Source organism: Prunus dulcis, chromosome 7 (genome assembly GCF_902201215.1).
Source record: "Prunus dulcis chromosome 7, ALMONDv2, whole genome shotgun sequence".
Classification (NCBI taxonomy): Eukaryota; Viridiplantae; Streptophyta; class Magnoliopsida; order Rosales; family Rosaceae; genus Prunus; species Prunus dulcis.
The window spans coordinates 14,504,189-14,527,122 of NC_047656.1; the positions used below are offsets into that span (position 1 = coordinate 14,504,189).

Here is a 22,934-nt window from a genome sequence, read left to right on the forward strand (position 1 = left end):
ATCTGAATTGGGTTGATCCCAGATGCTCCCAAGTCTAGGGCTGTGACATTGTGGCCTGAATCATTGAGTAAAGTTGCCACCTTATACCAAGACCATGCTCCTAGACCAGCTCCATGAATCAACACAAAATGCTTCTTCTCACTTGGGCTAGTTTGGGTTTGGTTTTGATGGTAATTAGGAGGAGGTGGAGATGGTGATGAGGTACAAATTTTTGCCGAGCAAATAAGTAAGAGATAAAAGAGAAAAGACTTGTTTTTCATGTGCTCCATTTTCCTTCTCATTAACATCTACTTCCTTGGGTTTGCATTTATAGGAAATATCCTTCTTCACCATACAATTGTCCCTTCACCCAATTAGGCATTTGAAAACGACTGAGTAATAATGAACTTCCACGTTGCAAGCAAGGTCTTTATTTGTATCAACATTTTTGGTCAAGGAGTATATATATGCCAAATCTGCAAAATCTTTTGCGTACCTTTCTCTATAAATTTCCAATCTGCATAATAATAATAATAAAATTATTCAACGTGCTCATTGCCTGGACTTTTTGTACAGAATTTGTTTCGTACACAACATATATATCTTGGAAAATTATTTCTTTCTAGTAGTTGGGCCCATGGCCTTTCAAAATGTCATTGAGAGGCTAGCCGCTATATTTTCTTTATTTATAACCATAAATAATATATTTTAAACCTTTGTATGAAATCCTTCCAAATAAGGAGGGGAGGCCAGCGCCAGAGTAATCATGACTTTGGTTTACACTCAAAAGTCCTCTCAAATCCACAAAACTCCATCATCCAATGACTTTTATGAGCTTTTAACTTAATTGAATATTAGATTTCGGTGGACGAATAGGTGTTAAGTTGTACTTAGGTAATTATTTATTAGTTTTTTTTGATAAACTTGTAATTTTATATATAATCAAACAAGTTTAAGGAATTTAGGCTAGTCTAAAATCTTCACTCAAAATGATTACATCAATTGAGATCAACCTTGTCGTGGCTCAGCGAAATCAAACTCAATCAAGCTATGTAAATTGGTAAATTTATTTCCTAAAAAAAGCTAGGAATTTACTCATATGTGGTTGCCAGGTGCTCATTTTTATTTTATTTTACGAATATTTAACAACTCTCAGCAGTTAGCAACCTTGTATCTGAGGTAGTAAAACAGCTCCAGCGGTTTGGAGAACATTACCAGGTGATCACAACCATTGATCACTTTCACTTCATCTGGCGGATTTTGATTGATCATGTGTCTTTGCAAATCCTGTTGTGTCTTTTCAAATCCTGGTTGAATATTGATCATGTATCTTTTCAAATCCTAGCGGATTTTGGTTGATTGATACATATTATTTATCGTTGGTGAGTTTTATTTCATCACGAAAGAGGGGGAAATCTGATCCATGACAACACATTTATTTTATATTTAAAAAGCAAAAAAGAAAAAGAGAAGAGGAAAAGTATTAGCTAATTAACCCACTGAAAATCGGGGCAGGATGCTGGTAGTTAGAGCAACTCCACCCATTTGTCATTAGTCATGGAAAGGGTGGAGCTAGGACAGCCACTATTCACGTGAATAGTGGTTGCCCTTGCAAATAGTATTTTGTGTTTCCACCTATTGTCATGGCTAAGGGTAATTACTATTCATTTTTTTGTTTTTTCCTCATACTTTTTAATGAAAATAATTTATTTGGGTAATATTTTCAGATAAGATTTCCGGGTTCCTACGTGTCAAGACTATTCATAATCAGATAAAATTTCCGGATAAGATTTTTGGATTCAAATTTCGGATGAATTTCAAAGTTCAAATTTCAGATAAATTTTTGGGTTCAAATTTCGGATGAATTTCAAAATTCAAATTTCAGATAAATTTGGGTTCAAATTTCAGATAAATTTGGGTTCAAATTTCAGATAAATTTGGGTTCAAATTTCGGATGAATTTCAAAATTCAAATTTCATACAAATTAGGGTTCAAATTTCGGATGAATTTCAAATTTCAGATAAGATTTTCATCCAATAAAATCAAGCCACGTGGCATGTCTATCTTGCCAAAATTTTCTATAAAACCAGAGGCTCAGTTCATACCTCACACACCACATCTTTCTATATTTTCATTTCTCAGAGTTTAGAATTCATACTTCATTCATTCTCAATGGAAGAATTTAGGAGATGCTTGGAGAGGCAAGAGCGAGAAACAAATGAGAGAAACCGTAGAGCAGATGAAATCAATGAGTTGCAGAGACAAGTCGATGAACAAGTTCTCATAGCAATGGCTTTGCAAGATGAAGAGAACCAAGGTCGCCGCCGTGGTTCACAAGTCGGCCGCCGCCGGAATGTGGAAAGACATAGGCATTCTCGGGGTAAGAATCTTTTGGAAGATTATTTTATCCCAACTTTTTTGTACTCTGATGTTGATTTTCGAAGGCGATTTAGAATGCAACCTCATTTGTTCAATAAAGTCATGCATGATATTTGCAATTATGATGCATACTTTGTTCAAAAGTGTGATGCTACTGGGGTTTTGGGGCTTCTTCCGGAGCAAAAGCTTACAGCTGTTATACGAATGTTGGCGTATGGAGCATCTGCTGATCAGGTGGATGAGATTGCCCTGATGGGGAAGTCCACTACGTTGGAGGCTTTGGTAAGATTTTGTCAAGCAGTTGAAACTCTGTACACTAGGGACTACCTGCGTAGACCTACTCCTAGGGACCTCCAACGGCTTCTACAAAAAGCTGAAGCTCGAGGATTTCCAGGAATGATTGGTAGCATCGACTGCATGCACTGGCAATGGAAGAATTGCCCAACTGCCTGGCAAGGTGATTATGGAAATAGAAAAGGCCAAAAAAGTATCATCCTTGAAGCCGTTGCTGGCTTCGACACATGGGTTTGGCATGCCTTCTTTGGAGTTGCAGGATCCCAAAATGACCTCAACGTGCTGGGTCAATCCCCGGCCTTCAACGATGTATTGAGAGGCCAGGGCCCCAATATCACCTATCAAGTCAACAATACAGTGTACTAGACGGGGTATTATCTAGCTGACGGCATCTACCCGAGGTGGACCACTTTTGTCAAATCCATTCCAAATCCCCGATCCCAGAAGCAAAAATTATTTGCTACCTATCAAGAGGGATACAGGAAAGATGTCGAAAGGTGTTTTGGCATCCTTCAAGCTCGGTGGTTGATTATTCGAGGTGCGGCCCGTATGTTTGATGAGGAGATCCTCGGAAGCATTATGATGACTTGCATCATCCTCCATAATATGATTGTGGAGGATGAGTACGATTATGATGCTTTAGAGGTCTACGAACCGGATCCAATGAACACGACCTTAACACGGATTTATGAAAGGCCCATGGGGCCAAGTGGAGAACCGCTTGAGCCGGAACCGTTGGTGAGGGATGGTCATTTGATGACCCGAATGATAGATCGATATACAGAGATGCAATCTTCGTATATTCATGAAATGCGTCAAGTTCACTTGATGGAGCATCTATGGGCGGAGAAAGGCAATGAAGATGAATGATGGAGCATAGATGCTTTGGTTATGTTTTATTTAGTTATGGTTAGGTTGTGTTGTATTTTTATTTATTATGGTTTGGTTGTGGTTGGTTATTATTATTGTGCCTTGTTTGTACTTTTTTTTTATTTTTATTATGTTTTGTTTGAAGTATGGAATATGTTGAATAAAAAGGTAATTTATTGAATGCTTTGTTTATTAAATAACGAAATGTAATACAAGTCATTACGAATTACTACTACTAAAATAAAATACATGAATTACAACAACTTTAATAGAAAACATGAAAAAGAGGAAAATGTTGAGTAAAGAGTGAATAATAGTAGAAGTATAATGAAATGTATGAGGATTGGTGTTGAAAGTGAAGGGTATTGATAGGTATTTATAGAAAAAAAAAAATTCAGAATTTTTAAAATTTTTAAAAAAAATTTACGATTTTTTTCATATTTTTATTGCCCAAAAAAATCTCAGCCGTAGGATGGATTCGAAGATGCTGATCGGAGGGCTGGGGAGGCGACACGTGGCAATTTCCCGTTGGAGCTGGCGTCGTGCTGACGTCAGCGCGCGCTGGTTCAAATTTTTTTACCGTTGGCGCGTGCATTGCACACGCCAACGGTAAAAAAAATTAAATCGCGCTAGTTGACATCAGCGTGACGCGAGGGCTGACGTCAGCGACCGCGGGCTGGAGCTCGGGCTCGTCTCGCCTTCGGGCTGGCCAGAGTTTGTGGGTCCCACACCCCCCCGGGCCTGGGCTACTCGGTGGAACGCCATTTTTTTTTTCCCCTCGCCTCGGGCTGGGCCCTTCCGCTGGACCTACTCTTAATAATGCATGCCATCTCCCTTTCTTTTTCTAGTGGGCTTTTTTGAATTTTCAATTCTATATGATTATATTTATTTATTTCTCCCATTACGTGATTAGAGTGTTCTAATTGCACTAATATTTTCCTCCAACCCAAGAACAATTTTTTTTCTTTTCTGAAGAAAGATTTCATTAATTTGATAAACCATGGATATTCGTCCTCTATCCAAAAAGTTTCCTGGTCAAACACAAGAAATTAAGGATTGATTTTTACACCGTAACATGATCACATGGTGTTACACTCCACTCATATTATAACATTTAAATTAATTGCACCACATAATTATATTACAATACCATATAATAATTTTTCAAAATTGAGGAATCTCACAATCATATAACTTATTACTTTTTCTCTTTAGAAAATGAAATACAAGATTTACATGGAGTATTTTATGTCATGTTAACTTATAGATAGGAGAAAATCTTGGGTTTAGGGTTTAGGGTTTAGACATGATACAAAAAGTTAAATTATAGATAGGAGAAAATCTTGCCAACGAGGACACTAGTGTTAAATCATGTCCATTAAAACATCATCAAACAAAAAGTTAAAAACAAGAAAGAAAAAAGGAAAAGCAGTAGCAAGGCAACTCTAAGAGCATGTGCAGCGCTAGGCCGTTGCCATGACAACAGGCCCCACAAGGCCCCAATTTCTCCTCCAGCGCAGAAAGGTCAGTCCTGGCAAGCCATGGACCCCACCAGCCTGAGCAAGTCCACAGGCAAAAATGGATTGGACTGTTGTTCTCAGGCTGCTGACATCAACACCTAAAAAAAAGTGCCAAAAAATTATCAAAAAATTCTGAATTTTTTTTCTATAAATACCTATCAGGTGGTGATAGCTGATATGACTTTATTGCCAAGGCCTTGGGCCCAAAAAGAAAGGACGTTGGAGTATCTATATTGAGTGTCCAAGTAGTCCAATCTTTTACTAACCTGTACATTTTAGTTGCAAAGACATTTTAGAAAAACAAATTCAAATTTAACAGCAATTTTCTCAGGAAACCTCTCCAGGAAAATAGATAGGACAACCCCACTCAAGCTGTGAGCCACAATGACGACCTTCTCCTTTGGGGGCAGAGAGGGACGGAGCCAGCATGGGAACAGTGTGGTCTGAGGCGCCCACTCTATTTTTACCTATTCTATTTGTATATTATATATTATATATAATATTATAATATGTTAGATTAGTTTTAGGATATTTACCCTAAAATAAAATAATATATTAGGTTCTTTAAGTCTACAAATTAATCATAAATTTTCTTGATCTCTCTTCTACTTGTCTCCCTTAAATCTTCTAGGTTAGTTTAAGACATTTGCACTAAAAACTCCTAAAGTTTTAACCTTTCTTCCTCTTCCTCTTTTGTTTTAAGCTTTGTAAATTTTTTATTTTCCTCATTTTTTTTATGTATGAGTTGGGTACCTTCATATTGTGCTTTATGAACTCTTTATTTTTTCTATTTCTTTTCTTTGTTGAAATATTAATTTTTAATTTTTAAGTCTTTAATAGTGTAGATGATGAAATTAGTATATATGTAACCAATTTAAAATATGAAATTCATGATAATTATGAAGTGAAGACAAGTTTTATAAATGTCCCCTCTAATATGAAATTCTGGCTCCGCCACTAAGCAGAGACACCATGAGCTTCATCAATGGCTCGACATATTCCGACAGTGAAGGGAGTTGTTGTATCTGAGTTGGGTTAATGCCAGATGCTCCCAAGTTTAGGGCTGTGCCATGTGACTTGAATATTTGAGCAGAGTTGTCACCTTATACCAAGACAGTGCTCCCTAACAAGCTCCATGGATCAACACAAAATGCTTCTTCCCAGTTTGGCTAATTTGCGATGAGGTACAAATATTTGCCAAGCAAAAAGGTAAAAGAAAGAACAGAAAAGACTTGGCTTTGATGTGCTCCATTTTCCTTCCTTTGGTTTGCATTTGCTCTCCTCTTACTTTTTATAGATACTATCCTTGTTCACTATAATTGGTCCCCTCACCCAATGACAAGAGAATAAGTAGAGCACCATCAATAATTAATTGGTCCCCTACCAAATTTGGCATTTGAAAAATTTGATGTGTAGACTAGATCATCGTATTCCACCTAATTCGTAGAAACCCCAAACAGATTCAAAAGTTCTGAACCAATCTGCAGATTCACTAAATATAAACAAAACATAACCCAACTCTCACAAAATATAAACTTCCAAAATCAGAAATGAAAATGAAAAACTGAAAATAAAATAGAGCATAACAAGAAGGACAAAATAAAGTTCTAACATATGACATAGACCACTCCCATCAGTCCAGACTAAGCTAATTCACCAAAATAAATAAATAATGGAAGACAAAACAATGTGTTGCTCTGCAACTCTGTTTTCTGGTGTTCATAAAATTTCCCTTAAACTGAAAATCTTATCCGAAAAGCTTATCAAAATTAATGATTTGAGTATAAAAAATAGAATATAAATTAAAGTAAACAGTAATTGCCATTGCCCTTGCCTTTTGGGGTGGAACCGAAAAAGATAAGGCTGCCACTATTAACGTGAATAGTTACAAACCTTGCCTTGCCTTTGCTTTGCCCTTACCCTTTGGGGTGGAGGTGCTCTAAGTGGTTATGGGTTCAAGTCTCCATGGTACTCATGTGTGAGTTTTCTAGGGGATGAGCATCGGTTTGAAACCAATTTTTACCAATCCAATCCAATCCAATGTACATTGGATTGGATTGGATGATCAGTTTGTATGACAAAATAATCATGACAAAAAAACTTCGTAATCTTTCATTACATATAATACAAAATTCAATATGATCAAAGACAGAGCCGGCCCTAGCCCAGGGCTACCAGGGCCACAGCCCAGGGCCCAAAACTGTGGGGGTACAAAAATATGATTTTTTTTAGCCTATATATTTACATTTTTTTTAATTAAAAAAACCCAAAACCATTAGTGTCTCAGAAGGAAGTAGATGTAATCATTAATCATAGCAGCACCAAACCTCTTTGAGATTCTCTAGGAAACTAAATATAAATTATATAATATAATATTTCAAAGAACAAAAATTAATGAAACTAAACATATGGAAACAAAGAGTTCTCAAAAAAAAAAAAAAAAAAAAAACCAAACAAACGTTCTTATCTTAGACAAAAAAGAGACCTGGTAGTGGCAGCAACCCACATTGGAAAGCTTTAGCAATTTGAAGGTCTTTTCTTTGTGTCATTCTTTTTTATAAATAGATATATAATAGGAATTTTGTAAGAGACATCTTTGTTAACTTATTTTTCTTTTTATTTGATTTGGCAAAAAACTCAACAGAGATTCTTGTACTTCACAATTGGAAATTTGAAGTTTTGAGTTGAAGAAACAAAATGCTCAAAATCCAAATTTTATTATTCTTTGTTCATTAGTTTTATTGTTATTGTTCGTGTTTTTATAAAAATTAAAAATTGTTACCTAATAATTATTTTTTTTGAAAGTAAAATTATATATTAGTGAGAAACAAGATGAAGGTGGAGATATTATACAATATGAATGTATATTAATGTGTATATTGGATTGGTTCGTTTAAGTTGATTTTCAATTTTTTGATCACCATCCTAACCCGATCCAATTGAATTTCTTTTTTCGATATAACCAATCCTCACGCCAATATTGTAGAAACCAACAAAACCTAACAAATTTGGACTTTAAATATGTGGGAGCCTACATGTAAGAACCCAAACAAAATATCTCAAAAGAAAGAAAACACATCAAAAGTAAGGAAAATATCTTTGACAATGGACCAAATTGCCCTCAGATATTTTAATAGGTGGCATCTTCCGCCAATTTTCAAAGTCTAAGGAAATTTTAAAGAGAAATTGAAATAAGAAGGGTAAAAATGTCATTTGTGCCCGACATTCGCCAGGTGTCGGACACGCACAGGACTTGGCTCGAATTCCAAAGTGGAAATTGGGTCGGGTCCTGTCACTACATGTCCATTAATAACATGCCAAGTGGATTTGAATAAAAAAAAAAATTTGTTTTGAAAAATTTCTCATTTTTTATAAAAAGATTTTAAATGTTAAACTATTTTTTTTAAATAAAAACATTTCTTCATTTAGATCCACTTGGCATTTTCTCATTGGCTATGTGTGCGCCACATATGTGCCATGTCAGCAATTTAACAAAAATATTTAACGAAATCTACGGTGGGATCAAATTGATGTGTGAGGTACATAAGGACCAATAATGTTAGAAAAAATATAAATGACCAAAGGTGATAATTTCGCAAACCTCAGGGACCATTTGTGAGAAAACTCAAAATATTTAAAGCATTGTTTAATCCATGTGGCATCCACGTCAGCAATCTAACGGAAAATTTTGACGAAATATGACAACAGGACTAAATTGATGTGTGAGGTGTAACATAAAGGACCAATAATGTCACAAAAAAATATAAAGAACCAAATGATAATTTTGCAAACCTCAGAGACCATTTGTGATAAACAGCCTTTCAGATATGTTCTAGTAGACAACCAGATGAACAACATTGAAGAAGCAAATATTTCGATTTGAGTTATGAAGAATAAAGTTTAAGACATATGAATAGATCTGACGGGTTTGGAATACTGTGATTAGTTGAGAGAGAATTCTTTGAGAAGATGAGGGAATAATTTGTGTGGGAGTTCCCAAAACTATTTCCAAAAAAAAAAAGCTCAAAATCCCCCTATGCCCAAGTTCAAAATTGCAAATTAAATAAAACGACATTTTGGGACGGAATGTCACATGTCTCCTCAAATAATTCCCCATTTCACCAATCCCTTCTGATACGCATATAAATCAACTTATAATCACCAATCATCGATAAGCATATGCGAAAATTAATTTGATATCCAAACAATCTCAAGTACATCAATCAAATAATATCAAGAATATCATCATTTAATAATTTCAAACAATCATATAATATTCATGAAATTTAATTAAATCAATCTCCATAAAGGTTTCCAAAAAACCCCTACATAAATTCCAAGCTATACATAAGACATATCACCAATACCACAGTTAAATACAAGTGTCACGGTAGGTAGTTGGAGCACCTAGTCCAACAATAAAATGTTACAATTTCTATTGTAAATAGTAACTAAATGTTCATATATAACTGGTTGCAACTACATTTTTCTCCGACACAAGAAGTTCATAAATAATTTTTGCATTACACCATAACACGATTACGTGATGTTACACTCCACTTATATCATGCCATCTACATTAATTACACCATGTAACGATGTTTTAGTACCATATAAAATAATTTCTCGAAATTGAGGAATCTAACAGTCATATAGCTTAATACTTTTTTCATTAGAAAATGGAAACAAGATTTACATGTCACGTAAATTAACAAGACATGATACAACTACAGTTAAAAGGATCTTCAATCGAGAAGTTAAATCCATGGTGGACCTTCTTTAGCGCTTCTGTTTTTTTATTGCAATTTAAAACTTCAACCAAACTATTTAAATTCATGATAAATTTGACATCAAGTTGCTCAGCGTCAAAGTTGACGCTAGAAAAAAGTGATGGCAAATGTTTATTTGTAATACATTTTTTAATGACGGTGTGTAATAGTAGTAACATGTCCTAAGTCATTTCTAAGAATATTTCTCAGCAATGTTTTGGAGGTGGTAGAAGAGATTCAATGGTCTAGAGATCATGACCAGGTGATCAGAATCGCTAATCACTTTCACTTCATCTGGTGGATTGTTCCTGATAATGTAATTCTGCACATCCAGCACTATTGTCTGGTCTTGCCCAGACACAATGAATACTCTACGAACCGATCCATATTTCTCCTTGGTGAGCTTTATTACATCATAATTGAAGAGAGGAGAAAATCTTATCAAAGAGGACACTAGCGTTTTATCCTGTCCATTAATATGTCACCAAACAAAATGTCAAAAACAACAAGAGAAAAAAAAGGGAAAAAGAAATTAAAGTAGCAGCAACGTGGAAGGAAATCTGCCCCATGGCCTTCTTAGGCCCATTATTCTTCCTCCACCCCTCCTCCCCTCTCTTCCACCCTTCACTTCTTTCCCCATTTTCAAAGACAAAGGATTTTCCCTATTTGTTTTCATTTTGTTATGATTTTCATCCAACCATCACAGGTTATTGCGTCTCGATATCGGATTTGTGTAGTTTTCACCTCTCCTCTTTTGTGAAAGTTTTTCATCTCAATTGTGAGAGTTTTATTTGTATTGTTATGAATTATTTTTTTTAAGCTTTATCTCTTTTTGCAATCTTAGTTGGGATGCCTATGCCAGAGTTTCTTCGATCTTGCGTGATCGTTAGTAGAGGTGCACTAGATTGTCTTAATTTTGATGTTAGACCGCTCTGTTATTATAATGACCCTTTTGTGTCTAGTTTGTATTAGTATTTTGTGGCTAGTGACTTTTTTGGCTAAATTATGAATGCAATCATAGAATTTCTCACCCAAAAAAAAAAAAAAAAGCAGCAACGTGATCTCATATTCAAATCCCCATAATACCTTAATAATGTGTTTAATAAACCACATTCTCCTTGTAGGTTAGACTATTGCTTGTATTAAAAAAAAAAGTAGAATTTTTGAATTATTTTTGAGACAACTCACCTGTGCTGGGGAGAGCTGGTAAAACTTCAACGCCAAGGCCTTAGGCCCAATAAGAAAGGAAGTTGGAGGGTTGTTGGTCCCATTATCGTATCTATATTGAGTGTCCAAATAGTCCAATCTTTTATTAACCTGTACATTTTTCGAAAATATAATTTGTTAATAAATATACACAATGGATTTTGGTGCTGCAACTTTGGTGTGTGCTTGTGAACTCATTACCTCTGTCAATATAGTCGAGTAATTGAGAGTAGGACCAGACATGAAAGCCGTGACGTATACTGCAGCAGCAATTTTCTCAGGAAATCTCTCCATGAAAGTAGATATGACTGCTCCACCCATGCTGTGACCTACGAGGATGATCCTCTCCTTTGGTGAAAGAGACACCATGAGCTTTGTCAATGGCTCAACATATTGCGAGATCGAACGAAGTTGTTGTATCTGAATTGGGTTGATCCCAGATGCTCCCAAGTCTAGGGCTGTGACATTGTGGCCTGAATCTTTGAGTAAAGTTGCCACCTTATACCAAGACCATGCTCCTAGACCAGCTCCATGAATCAACACAAAATGCTTCTTCCCACTTGGGCTAGTTTGGGTTTGGTTTTGAGGGTAATTAGATGGCAATGAGGTACAAATTTTTGCCAAGCAAATAAGTAAGAGACAAAAGAGAAAAGACTTGTTTTTCAAGTGCTCCATTTTCCTTCTCATTACCATCTCCTTCCTTGGGTTTGCATTTATAGGAAATATCCTTCTTCACTAATACAATTGGTCCCTTCACCCAATTCGGCATTTGAAAACGACTGAGTAATAATTAGGGTTCAGAAGATTTGAGGTGTAGACTAATAAACTAAATAATAAACTTCCACGTTGCAAGCAAGGTCTTTATTTCTATCTACATTTTTGGTCAAGGAGTAAACATATAAATTTCCAGTCTGCATAATAATAATAATAAAAAATTATTCAACGTGCTCATTGCCTGGACTTTTTGTACAGAATTTGTTTCGTACACAACATAAAAAAGAGGTAAAAACATCTCTCTTCTACGAGAATTTTTTTTATATAACAATGAACCGATAAATCCACGAAAAAAGTTTAGAACGAAAAATTTTATATTGTTTTTATGCCTTCGTCTCATTATCTCATTGAACAGATCCTAACTTGGGAGTTAATCCCATAAAAATAATAAATATTTCGCCTGTAAATTCAATGGGATGAATTATATATCTTGGAAAATTATTTATTTCTAGTAGTTGCGCCCATGGCCTTTCAAAATGTCATTGAGAGGCTAGCCGCTATATATCGGGCTTAGACTTTTATTGTGCTTTATTTATTTATTTTTAATTTATCTTTTGATGTTCAAATTTTTTTTTTCTAAAAAACAAAATAATTGTAGGTATAATTCGTATTAAGTTTTGTTGTGGTTTTTTTTTGGTTAACATACTTGTATCCTATCGAGTTTGTTGAAAAATAAAAAAATTCAGACATGATATATTTTCTTTATTTATAACCATAAATAATATATTTTTAACCTCTGTATGAAATCCTTCCTACGGAGGGGAGGCCAGCGCCAAAGTAATCATGACTTTGGTTTACACTCAAAAATCCTCTCAAATCCACAAAACTCCATCATCTAATAAATTCTAGGGTTAATCGTTTTATTAGTATCTGAATTTAGACCCGATTTGCATTTGAGTACCTCAATTTCCAAAATGATTTCCGTGGTCCGTCAACTTCAGTTTCGTTAGGACAAATGATCCTGTTCTAACAAAATTAATGACAGAATCATTTGATGTATTCATTCATTAATTTCTCAACACAGTACATTGATGGTTTTTATGCTAGCTTTGTTAAAGCTTTGTGTACACGTTTTCTAACCTCTTAACCTCTGACTTCTTTAACAAAACGCTAACTGTTTTGCCTAAACTGCCTAACAATCTTAACAATATTTCAACAACTCTTTTCTTCAATCTTCTGACATGTGGCAGCATTAGAACCGTTGATATCTTTATATAGAGTTCATAAGATTTGAGGTGTAGTAAACTAATAAACTAACTAATAAACTTCCACGTTGCAAGCGAAGTCTTTATTTCTATCTACATTTCTGTTTACTCCTTGACCAAAAATGTATATAGAAATAAAGACTTCGCTTGCAACGTGGAAGTTTATTAGTCTACACCTCAAATCTTCTGAACCCTAATTATTACTCAGTCGTTTTCAAATGCCGAATTGGGTGTAGGGACCAATTGTATAGTGAAGAAGGATATTTCCTATAAATGCAAACCCAAGGAAGGAGATGGTAATGAGAAGGAAAATGGAGCACTTGAAAAACAAGCCTTTTCTCTTTTGTCTCTTACTTATTTGCTTGACAAAAAATTGTAACTCATCGCCATCGCCGCCACCTCCTAATAACCCTCAAAACCAAACCCAAACTAGCCCAAGTGGGAAGAAGCATTTTGTGTTGATTCATGGGAGCATGGTCTTGGTATAAAGTGGCAACTTCACTCGGCTTGTATTTTTCTATTCAAAAGTATCAATTAATTTTACATAATCAAATTTTTTTTATCATGTCCTTTTCAATTTCCTAATTGATTCAATTAGGTTAATTGATTTAAAATATAATTTTAAAAAATAATTGGGTCATTATTAAGTTTTCTCTTTTTAATTTTGAATTGAGTAATTCGGCAAAGTTTTTTTTTGTCTGTTTACAATGAATGGACCTTTATTGAGTTTCCTCTTTTAAATTTTAAATTGAATAATTAAGTAATTTTTTTATATATTACAATAATGAGTTTGCACCTAACATAATATTTATATAATATAGTTTTTAAAAAATAATATTGGTTTGGGCCTAATTTGGGAACCATAGGCAATTGTCTTGCCTGCTTGTGCCAATGGCCTTTCAAAATAATATTGGTTTGGGCATAAGAGGCTAGCTGCTATATCGCTTAGACCTTTATTGTGCTTTATTTATTTATTTTCTTCCAAAAATAAAATAAATGTAGGTACAATTTAGCGTAACATGAACACATGGTGTTATACTCCACTCAAATTTTAACATTTAAATTAATTGCACCACATAACGATATTACAATACCATATAATAATTTCCCAAAATTGGAGAATCTCACAATCATATAACTTATTACTTTTTCTCATTAGAAAATGAAATACAAGATTTACATGGAGTACTTTATGTCATGTTAACAAGACCCTAGTGTTAAATCATGTCCATTAAAACATCATCAAACAAAGGAAAAGCAGTAGCAAGGCAACTCTAAGCTGGATTGAGACTCACCTCTGGTGGTGAGAGCTGGTATAACTTTATTGCCAAGGCCTTGGGCCCAAAAAGAAAGGACGTTGGAGTATCTATATTGAGTGTCCAAGTAGTCCAATCTTTTACCAACCTGTACATTTTAGTTGCAAAGACATTTTAGAAAAACAAATTCAAATTTAACAGCAATTTTCTCAGGAAACCTCTCCAGGAAAATAGATAGGACAACCCCACTCAAGCTGTGAGCCACAATGACGACCTTCTCCTTTGGCGGCAAAGAGGGACGGAGCCAGCATGGGACCAGTGTGGTCTCAGGCCCCCACTCTATTTTTACTTATTCTATTTGTATATTATATATGATATATAATATTATAATATGTTAAATTAGTTTTAGGATATTTACTCTAAAATAAAATAATATATTAGGTTCTTTTAGTCTACAAATTAATCATAAATTTTTTTGATCTCTCTTCTACTCGTTTCCCTTAAATCTTCTAGGTTAGTTTAAGACATTTGCACTAAAAACTCCTAAAGTTTTAACTTTTCTTCCTTTTCCTCTTTTGTTTTAAGCTTTGTGAATTTTTTATTTTCCTCATTTTTTTATGTATGAGTTGGGTACCTTAATATTGTGCTTTATGAACTCTTTATTTTTCTATTTCTTTTCTTTGTTGAAATATCAATTTTTAATTTTTAAGTCTTTAATAGTGTAGATGATGAAATTAGTATGTAACCAATTTAAAATATGAAATTCATGATAATTATAAAGAGAAGACAAGTTTTTTAAAGGTCCCCTCTAATGTGAAATCTTGACTCCACCACTAGATAGAGACACCATGAGCTTCGTCAATGGCTCGACATATTCCGACAGCAAAGGGAGTTGTTGTATCTGAATTGGGTTAATGCCAGATGCTCCCAAGTCTAGGGCTGTGCATTGTGACTTGAATATTTGGGCAGAGTTGTCACCTTATACCAAGACCGTGCTCCCTAACAATCTCCATGGAGCAACACAAAATGCTTCTTCCCAGTTTGGCTAATTTGCGATGAGGTACAAATATTTGCCAAGCAAAAAGGTAAAAGAAAGAACAGAAAAGACTTGGCTTTGATGTGCTCCATTTTCCTTCCTTTGGTTTGCATTTGCTCTCCTCTTACTTTTTATAGAAACTATCCTTGTTCACTATAATTGGTCCCCTTACCCAATTTGCCATTTGAAAATGACGAGAGAATAAGTAAAGCACCATCAATAATTGGTCCCCTACCAAATTTGGCATTTGAAAGATTTGATGTGTAGAATAGATCACTGTATTCCACCTAATTCGTATAATTCCGGAAAATCATTTAAGTGCCTAATGGATAACCCACATAAAAATGCTTCAATACATTCTTAGTATAAGTAAGAATCTCGTTGGCATAATACTCGATCTTTAGGCCGAGACAAATATTTCTTGAACTCTTCAGGAGTTTTAACCAAGTATTAATTCTTCTGGAGTTTTGATCAATTATCAACTCTTCAGGAGTTGTAATGTGTTGCAACCATATCATAATTAATGTACTCACTAAGGCAATTTATACATATTTGTATTGAGTGCAAAATTTGTGCTTCAGGCACATGTCGTTCAGGGACTTGCTTTATGCAATTTCAATCATTCAAGGATTTTACTTGAGGGATTACACTTTATGACACATTATAAAGCTTTAACCCATCTTTAGGGAACCGCTTTTAGCGATATGCTCCGTACATTTAATAACCCTTAAAGATAACATGTTGGTCTCTGTAAATGTGCAATAAGGAGGCAAGATTGCATCTGTAAATATGGAGAAACCCAATATTCCTTGTTTATGCCAGAAACATTGTGTCATACAAAGTGGGTATATTCTCTTTTATTCTGAACATCCAAGTACATGTGAGAATCCTTATTTTTAAAAATATTAATATTTTATTACTTTGATAAGTATTAAAATATAATTATAATTGTTATATATATAGTTTTATGTAAGAAATATTTATCTGATTCTACTACATATATCCTATTCCAGTATATATATATATATATATATATATATATATACTTTAATTGGGTAAAAAGTACATAAACCGCTAATGGTAGCCGACCTATCCTTTATACATATATGTTATATTGTATTTGAATTAAGATTAAGTAGCAAGTAAAGTTTAAGTAGCCTTTTACTACTAGCTGGCATTAGTTTAGCATACGGAGGTAGGGGTGGGCACGGTTCGGTTCGGTTTGGTCCGGTTTCACCCTCAAACCACAGCTGAACCAATTAAACTTTTACGGTTCGGTGTGGTTCGGTTTGAGCTAAAATTAAAATGAAAACCGAACCAAACTAAACCATTCATATCCGGTTCGGTACGGTTTGGTCCGGCCGGTTTAGCATAAAAGAAAACATCATTTTCTCCGTGTCACCGAACATGTTCATTCTCAAGTTCCCTAATATCAAACGCATAAAACATTCACTAATCATACAAGAGGTAAAGAAAAAACATACAAAGAAAAGAAGCTGCAAGCAATAATAATTATTAGAGAACATGATTCTCAAAGAAATACAATCTTATTGTGCTTAATTATATAGTTATTACAAAGGAAAAAATAGGACTGGTGGTTTGGTGGCAATTCTCCACACTTGTATCTTCCCAAGTGCTGCACCAGCTTTTGTGTGGTATTAAAAACACTAAGGAGGCATGAGATTCCTCTGTTGGTTTCCTCCCCACGCATGTCTCTTCTGTTGTTCACAACATTTGATCTTCTCTCTTGTGAACAGGCATCAAGCATTAATATCACATAAGCAACATTTTATATACATTATTCTATGAACAAAACTAAATCAAAGCAAGGTATGCTACAGTCTTTTTGTACAATAAAATAGATTAGCATATTTTACAACCATAAAAATGAAAAAATAGGCCTCATAGAAAATACCGTTTTAATTTTCAACTCTCTAACTTTTTATATATAACCAGTTATTGGAGACAATACAAAAAATAAAGTAGTAGACAGAACTAGCATATTTTACAAACCCAGCTGATGATGACGATCCACCACCAACAATATTCCCATAATCAATCCTTGCATAACCTGGTGGTCGATGATGGAACTTGGGTTTTGTAGAGATGGATTTCGCTGAGGACAAATGGGTGGGTTTCGCCGAGTTCGAATCATGTTGGCTTGAGTTAGCGTCGAGGGAGAGGGAGAGGGAGATGTAGCAGAGAGAGATGGAGAAATAATGAGAGGGAGTTGCGGCTAGGGTTAAGAGACGAAGGAAGGGAGATAGGAGAGAGGCTCTTCTGAGGGAGAGAGAATGGTTAGATAACTTAGATGTGTCCGTGAGTTGTAGTTTTGGAGTCCAATCAAGTGTTGCAGGGTGCATGGTACACTCTTAAATAACCACTCAAACCTTGCCACATGTAAACTAAATTAAATAAATAATAAATTGATTTATAATCGGTCCGGTTCGGTTTAGGACAGTTTTTAAAACTCTCAAACCATAACTGAACCAAACCAAACCGGTTCGGTTCGGTTTTTCAAAATGTTGACTTTTTCTTTGGTCAAAACCAAACCAAACCAATCCAATATAATCGATTCGGCCGGATTGACCGGATCGGCCGGATTGATGCCCACCCCTATACGGAGGCAAGTTAGTTTTCATTTTATTAACACCTGCATCCACATGCAAGTATAAAAACATTAAATAGAGTAGATATTCTTCCTTGGAGAATAAGTAGGCAAGTTCTCCTTTTTGTTTAAACCTATCCATAGTGGTTGCCAAATCTAAGCACTAGTAAGAACTAGCATTCTCTAAGTATAAATAGGCCCTCTATTGTTGTTGAAAACACTAGATAACAACCTTGTGTAATATTAGAGGTTGCACACAGGTAGGGGTTTCTTAGTGGGCCTTTTACACAGAGATTGATTTAATTAAATTTCGTGAATATTATATTATGCGTGGTACTGTTTGATTGACGTTCCTTGTATTGGGTGTTTACGTACTCTTAATATTTGAACAATGTTGGCATAATTATATATGCATTGGTGATATTTTAAATGGCTACATTGTTATGAAGGGCATAATTATATCATGTCATGGAATTTGGCTAGAATTCTGGGGTTGAGAAAATAATGGTGGAAAAGAGGGTAATGGAAATAATCTTTTGTGTAGTTGAGTCTAACTTTTGGCATGTACCAGGTCTCAGGGATCCCACAGTGCACATGGTTTTTATTAGGTGATTCGGGAGTGGCAACAGGGAGTTAGACAAGATGACTAACAAAATGGGGAATTATGGGATGATTAAGATGGGTGTTAATTCATATAAATGGACATTCGGGACCAAGTGGTATAAGCATGGTATGGGACGTGTAGGTCTGCTTGTCTAGTTATATGAATTAACGGGATTAGATGTAGAGCATTCATGCATTATTATTAATAATGTGATATTTGGTTGTGTAATTGTATGTCACTTAATTTAGTTATATCAATTTCCTGTAAAAAAAAAAAAAAAGGTTTATATCCCTAATGAGATGTGGTTTTGCTCACCCCCAATAGATTTTGCAGGTACCGAACCTGAAATCTAGAGCTTGTGATGATTTTGGCATATCTATAGAGTGTATTATGTACATAGCTTGTGGATGAATAATGAGCTACTCTTTTAGTGAACTCTCGAGTAGTTCTAACTTGTAAAATAATGTAAATTTTTTAAGGTTTCAGATGTTGTCATTTCCACTGAATATTCTATGTGAAATATTTATTTTATTTATTTAAATGTTTCTTCACATTTTAGTTATAGTTTTTATTAAATTCTATAATTAAGGTGTGAATCACGTCTTAACCCAAGGTTGGGGCGTGACAATATAACTTTCAGTATTAACATCTTTTGGGGTTCGTATTATGGGTTTGTTCTTTCACGTTCATTCTCGTCTACAATGGAATTGCCTCTGTCCATTTTGGCCAATGATATTGTCGACATTTAATAATAGAACGTGGTTCCAATCAATACAGCCCATTGATGATTTGAGTAGTTACTCCAAAATCAAAAAAATTGTCATTCATCAATTCATGATCCCACCATTCTCATGCGCATGCATAAATTATAAGCATTTATGTGCTTTTGGGTACCCAAACCACTTCAGGGGATTTTATTGTCTCTTTCCAGACAGACATCTCTTATAGGATGAATTATGTGAGAATGTGGATCATAACCTCTAGTGGAGCGTTATTTTGCAGTGGGCGGTGGATGAGTCCATTCAGGGAGTTGGAACATTTAGAACTCATTTATCTGCATGCTGCAGGCATGCCACAGATTAATTCCCACATGCCAATGAATTGTTCTTCTAGGACTTTAAACCAGATAATTTGCTACGCATTAGGCATGCACCGTATTAATATTGACATGTAAATGGATTGTCCTTCCGGGATTTCAATCCATATCATTTGCTACGCAATAGGCGTGCATCATATTGATCACTGTTATACTCATGTTATATTCTTATGGGACTTTAATTTATGCAGTATCATTAATGTATCCAACTTGCAATCTGTGAAATTTGCATTAATAATTCACGAATACATATTAGAATTGACAGGACCCGAATCAAATTCCGCTTTGGAATTCGAGTCGAACCCTGTGCATGTCCGACACTTGGCAAATGTCGGGAACAAAAGACCTATTTGCCCTTTTTCTTAAAATTTTGACTTTGACTTCTACCGAAATTTCAGCAGTCTCCCCTGTAATTTGCTCAATCCCACCTGTCAGAATGAGCAAAATATCTACACAACCAACTGCCAGCACTTCAATAAACATGCCAAAAGTTCCATTCTCACTATAGGGCAATATATCAGAGCAATTTTGATAGTTTACGGATCACTTAATTGTTTTACATACCAACACTTTTGAACCAGAAGGCGCGGAAGTCACGATGGCCCGGTGGTGCATGTCTTGTGCACGCTACAGCCTGGGGGCGCAAAACAGTTGAAAGTGTGGGTTGACCAAAAATAAGGGTTCAGAAAACAATTTGCGATCATAATAACCCCCACTGTAAAATAATAGTAATAAAAGCCGGATATGTAAAATGCGCTTGAATTATGCTAAATGCAAAGCTTTCACACATATATAGATAAATATAAAACATGTTCAATATTGAGAAAACTTGCATAAAATTACAGTAATTAATCCTTGCATAAAAACACTGAAATCCAAAACTTGCATAAAAATACTGAAATCAAACCTGCATAAAAGCAATGTACTCAAAACTTGAGTCAAAGCACTGCAATCAATCAAAACTACCACTCGGATGTACCCCTGTAATTCCGTCAATTCCCCTGGCAGGTCTCGGCGACACGCAGTCTATCCGAGCCGCAAACTGGCAGGATTCAGGGGACTATAGTCAGCCTGATCTGCTGGCAGGTCTCGATGACACAAAGTCGACTCGAGCCGCTCTGGCAGATTCAGGGGACCGTAGTCAGCCTGATCCGCAATCCTGGCAGGTCTCGGGGACACAAAGTCAGCCGAGCCGCAAATCCTGGCAGGTCTCGGGACACCAAGTCTGCCGAGCCGCAAATCCTGGCACTCACGGTCCGAGCGTCCCCGAAACTCGTGAGGCAATGTCAAGTGCACTGACAGAACTGTAAATAGACTGGATGTCCGTAGACATCGGTCCATTTGAGGGTAATCACTAAAAACGGGTACATGGTGGTTTTAAAATAAATTACTTTAGAAAAGTCTGATAAATAACTGTAATATAAAATTTTGCTGCTATCTTATCTGATACAAGCCTCAAACTCTGTTTCTATAACTTTTTAGCATGTGCAAGTAAGCAGCCCAGAATTATAGAAATATTACTGCACTAATCATGCTCGGAAACATTTAATAAAACTTATTCAAGATCAAATAAGAAATTTAATTATAAAAATCGTTTAAAAAAAAAGTCCACTCACTCCTGGTCCAAGCTAGCTAGACCTCCTGTAGGTCTCTTCTGCAAGTCTGCCTGGTCCCGGATGCCTGGGTAAACCATCAGGAATATTTAATTAATAAAACTGCTCGGTATAACTTTTTAAGTAAAACCCTGGTCCCCGACTTCTAGAAATGCGTGCACTAACTTTAAAGTCATTTTCTTGCCCACTTAGGTATTTCAGACATTTACAATCGTCTGAAAAGACTCGAGACTTCATTAAGCGATAAACTTTCACTTTGGTCGAGACGGAACTCTGTGGGGTCCACGACCTCCATTGACCAATCAGAGAGTTCCTTTAAGTACCTCACGTTTAAGAAACCATATCCTGCAAGTTTGGTTTGAAACTGACGATCGGATTGACCACGATCGTAAAATCATTAAATTTCCAAACCCTAGCCCCAGGGTTCGCGATTTCGGAGTATCCGGGACTCCGATTCACAATCCGTCGAATCCTACACGATCCTGAAAGTATTTGGAACAACATATCCGAAATTGAGCACAATCCAACGGTTCGGTAATATTGAACCCGGAAATCGCACAATATGAAAAATCCGTTCGGGGCTCAAACGGAATCCAAATTGAGATCCGCGAAATCCTACACGCTCGTGACAACATAAGGGTCGGAACAAGACACAGTGCCACTGCACTACCCTCACCCACGCACCCCAGCACGAGCCGGCAGCGATAGGTGTCTAAAGCCATTTCGGCTCGCCGGAAAAACTCAAAACCAAGGCTCCAAACTCCTACCCTATGTAAAACACCCCATTTAGAGCCACTTATGTTCTTGGACATACCCCGAAAAGTGGCCGGAAGTGGCCGAAAATGGTGGCCAAAAATCGGCTGAAACTTCAAACTCAAAAATCCGATGGCTACGCTACGAATCGATCTAATCCTACCCAACAGGCAGCTAGAACAGCTCGATAGGTTCAAGATCTATACCTGGGTCGATGAAAATGGTGGCCGGAGGAGGGAGATCGACGGCGTTGAAGTTCCGGTGAGTTCCTGTCGCTTTTCTGCATTTTTCGGCCAGCACAGGCCGTGCCGCCTGCGGGGAAGGGTCGGGAAAGGTAAGGGACTCGACGGCGGTTCCATCGCCACCGGTCCCGTGGCTGGTGGTGCCCTGAGGCGGCGCCAGCAAGCTCTGGAAGGCGGTGGGCAGTTTCGCGAGAGAGGAGAGAGCTGGGCTGGTTTTATAGATCCAACTTCAAAATATTTACGGTTATGCCACTGAGACTCTTTTGACCATAACTTTCTCGTTACAACTCCGATTCGGGCCCACTACGTGTCTATAAACTAGTTTCACCGTGATCTACGCAATGGCACAAGCGAAATTGTCAAATTCCTTCTCGATCAAAAATTACTTTTTTCTTAATAAAATATTACGAGGGCAAAATTGTCTTTTTGCAAAATAAAATATTCCTTAATTATGAATTTTTGGTTTGGGATATGACAAGAATGATACAAGCCATTCTTCTGGAATGGTCAAAATATAGGTCGTTCTTCTAGAACGATCTATTAAGCAAGTCATTCTTCTGGAATTGCCTCATCTCCCCATTTTGTTACTTTTAAGGATGTCGTACAAAATATCAAAATAAGAGTACAAGCATGAAATAACACAAGTATTGCTTACATCCTTCGATGGGAGAAACTTTGCTTAAGTATCATTCAAGCTTGTATCGGCCCAACAAATATAATGTAACTCTTG

At 36.0% G+C, this 22,934-nt stretch overlaps 2 protein-coding genes and 2 pseudogenes across 2 annotated transcripts in view; all 4 read right to left on the bottom strand.

The window, feature by feature from the left end:
• Positions 1-281, bottom strand: part of LOC117635620 (salicylic acid-binding protein 2-like) — an 11,854-nt gene extending 11,573 nt beyond the window's left edge. Inside the window, exon 1 of the mRNA XM_034369955.1 lies at positions 81-281. Coding sequence (XP_034225846.1) covers positions 81-281 — 201 coding nt within the window. The remainder of the gene's footprint in view (positions 1-80) is intronic.
• Positions 282-4,815: 4,534 nt separating this feature from the next.
• On the bottom strand, positions 4,816-6,294 carry LOC117635431 (annotated as a pseudogene).
• A 3,683-nt stretch (positions 6,295-9,977) lies between these two features.
• On the bottom strand, positions 9,978-11,710 carry LOC117635658 (salicylic acid-binding protein 2-like). Its single transcript, XM_034369994.1, has 3 exons — positions 11,219-11,710; positions 11,000-11,128; positions 9,978-10,277 (listed from the first exon to the last, which is right to left on the bottom strand). Exons 1-3 carry the CDS (start codon positions 11,708-11,710, stop codon positions 10,005-10,007), a joined length of 894 nt encoding a protein of 297 aa, XP_034225885.1. The 3' UTR covers positions 9,978-10,004.
• A 2,503-nt stretch (positions 11,711-14,213) lies between these two features.
• On the bottom strand, positions 14,214-15,380 carry LOC117635432 (annotated as a pseudogene).
• Between the last annotated feature and the right edge of the window lie 7,554 nt (positions 15,381-22,934).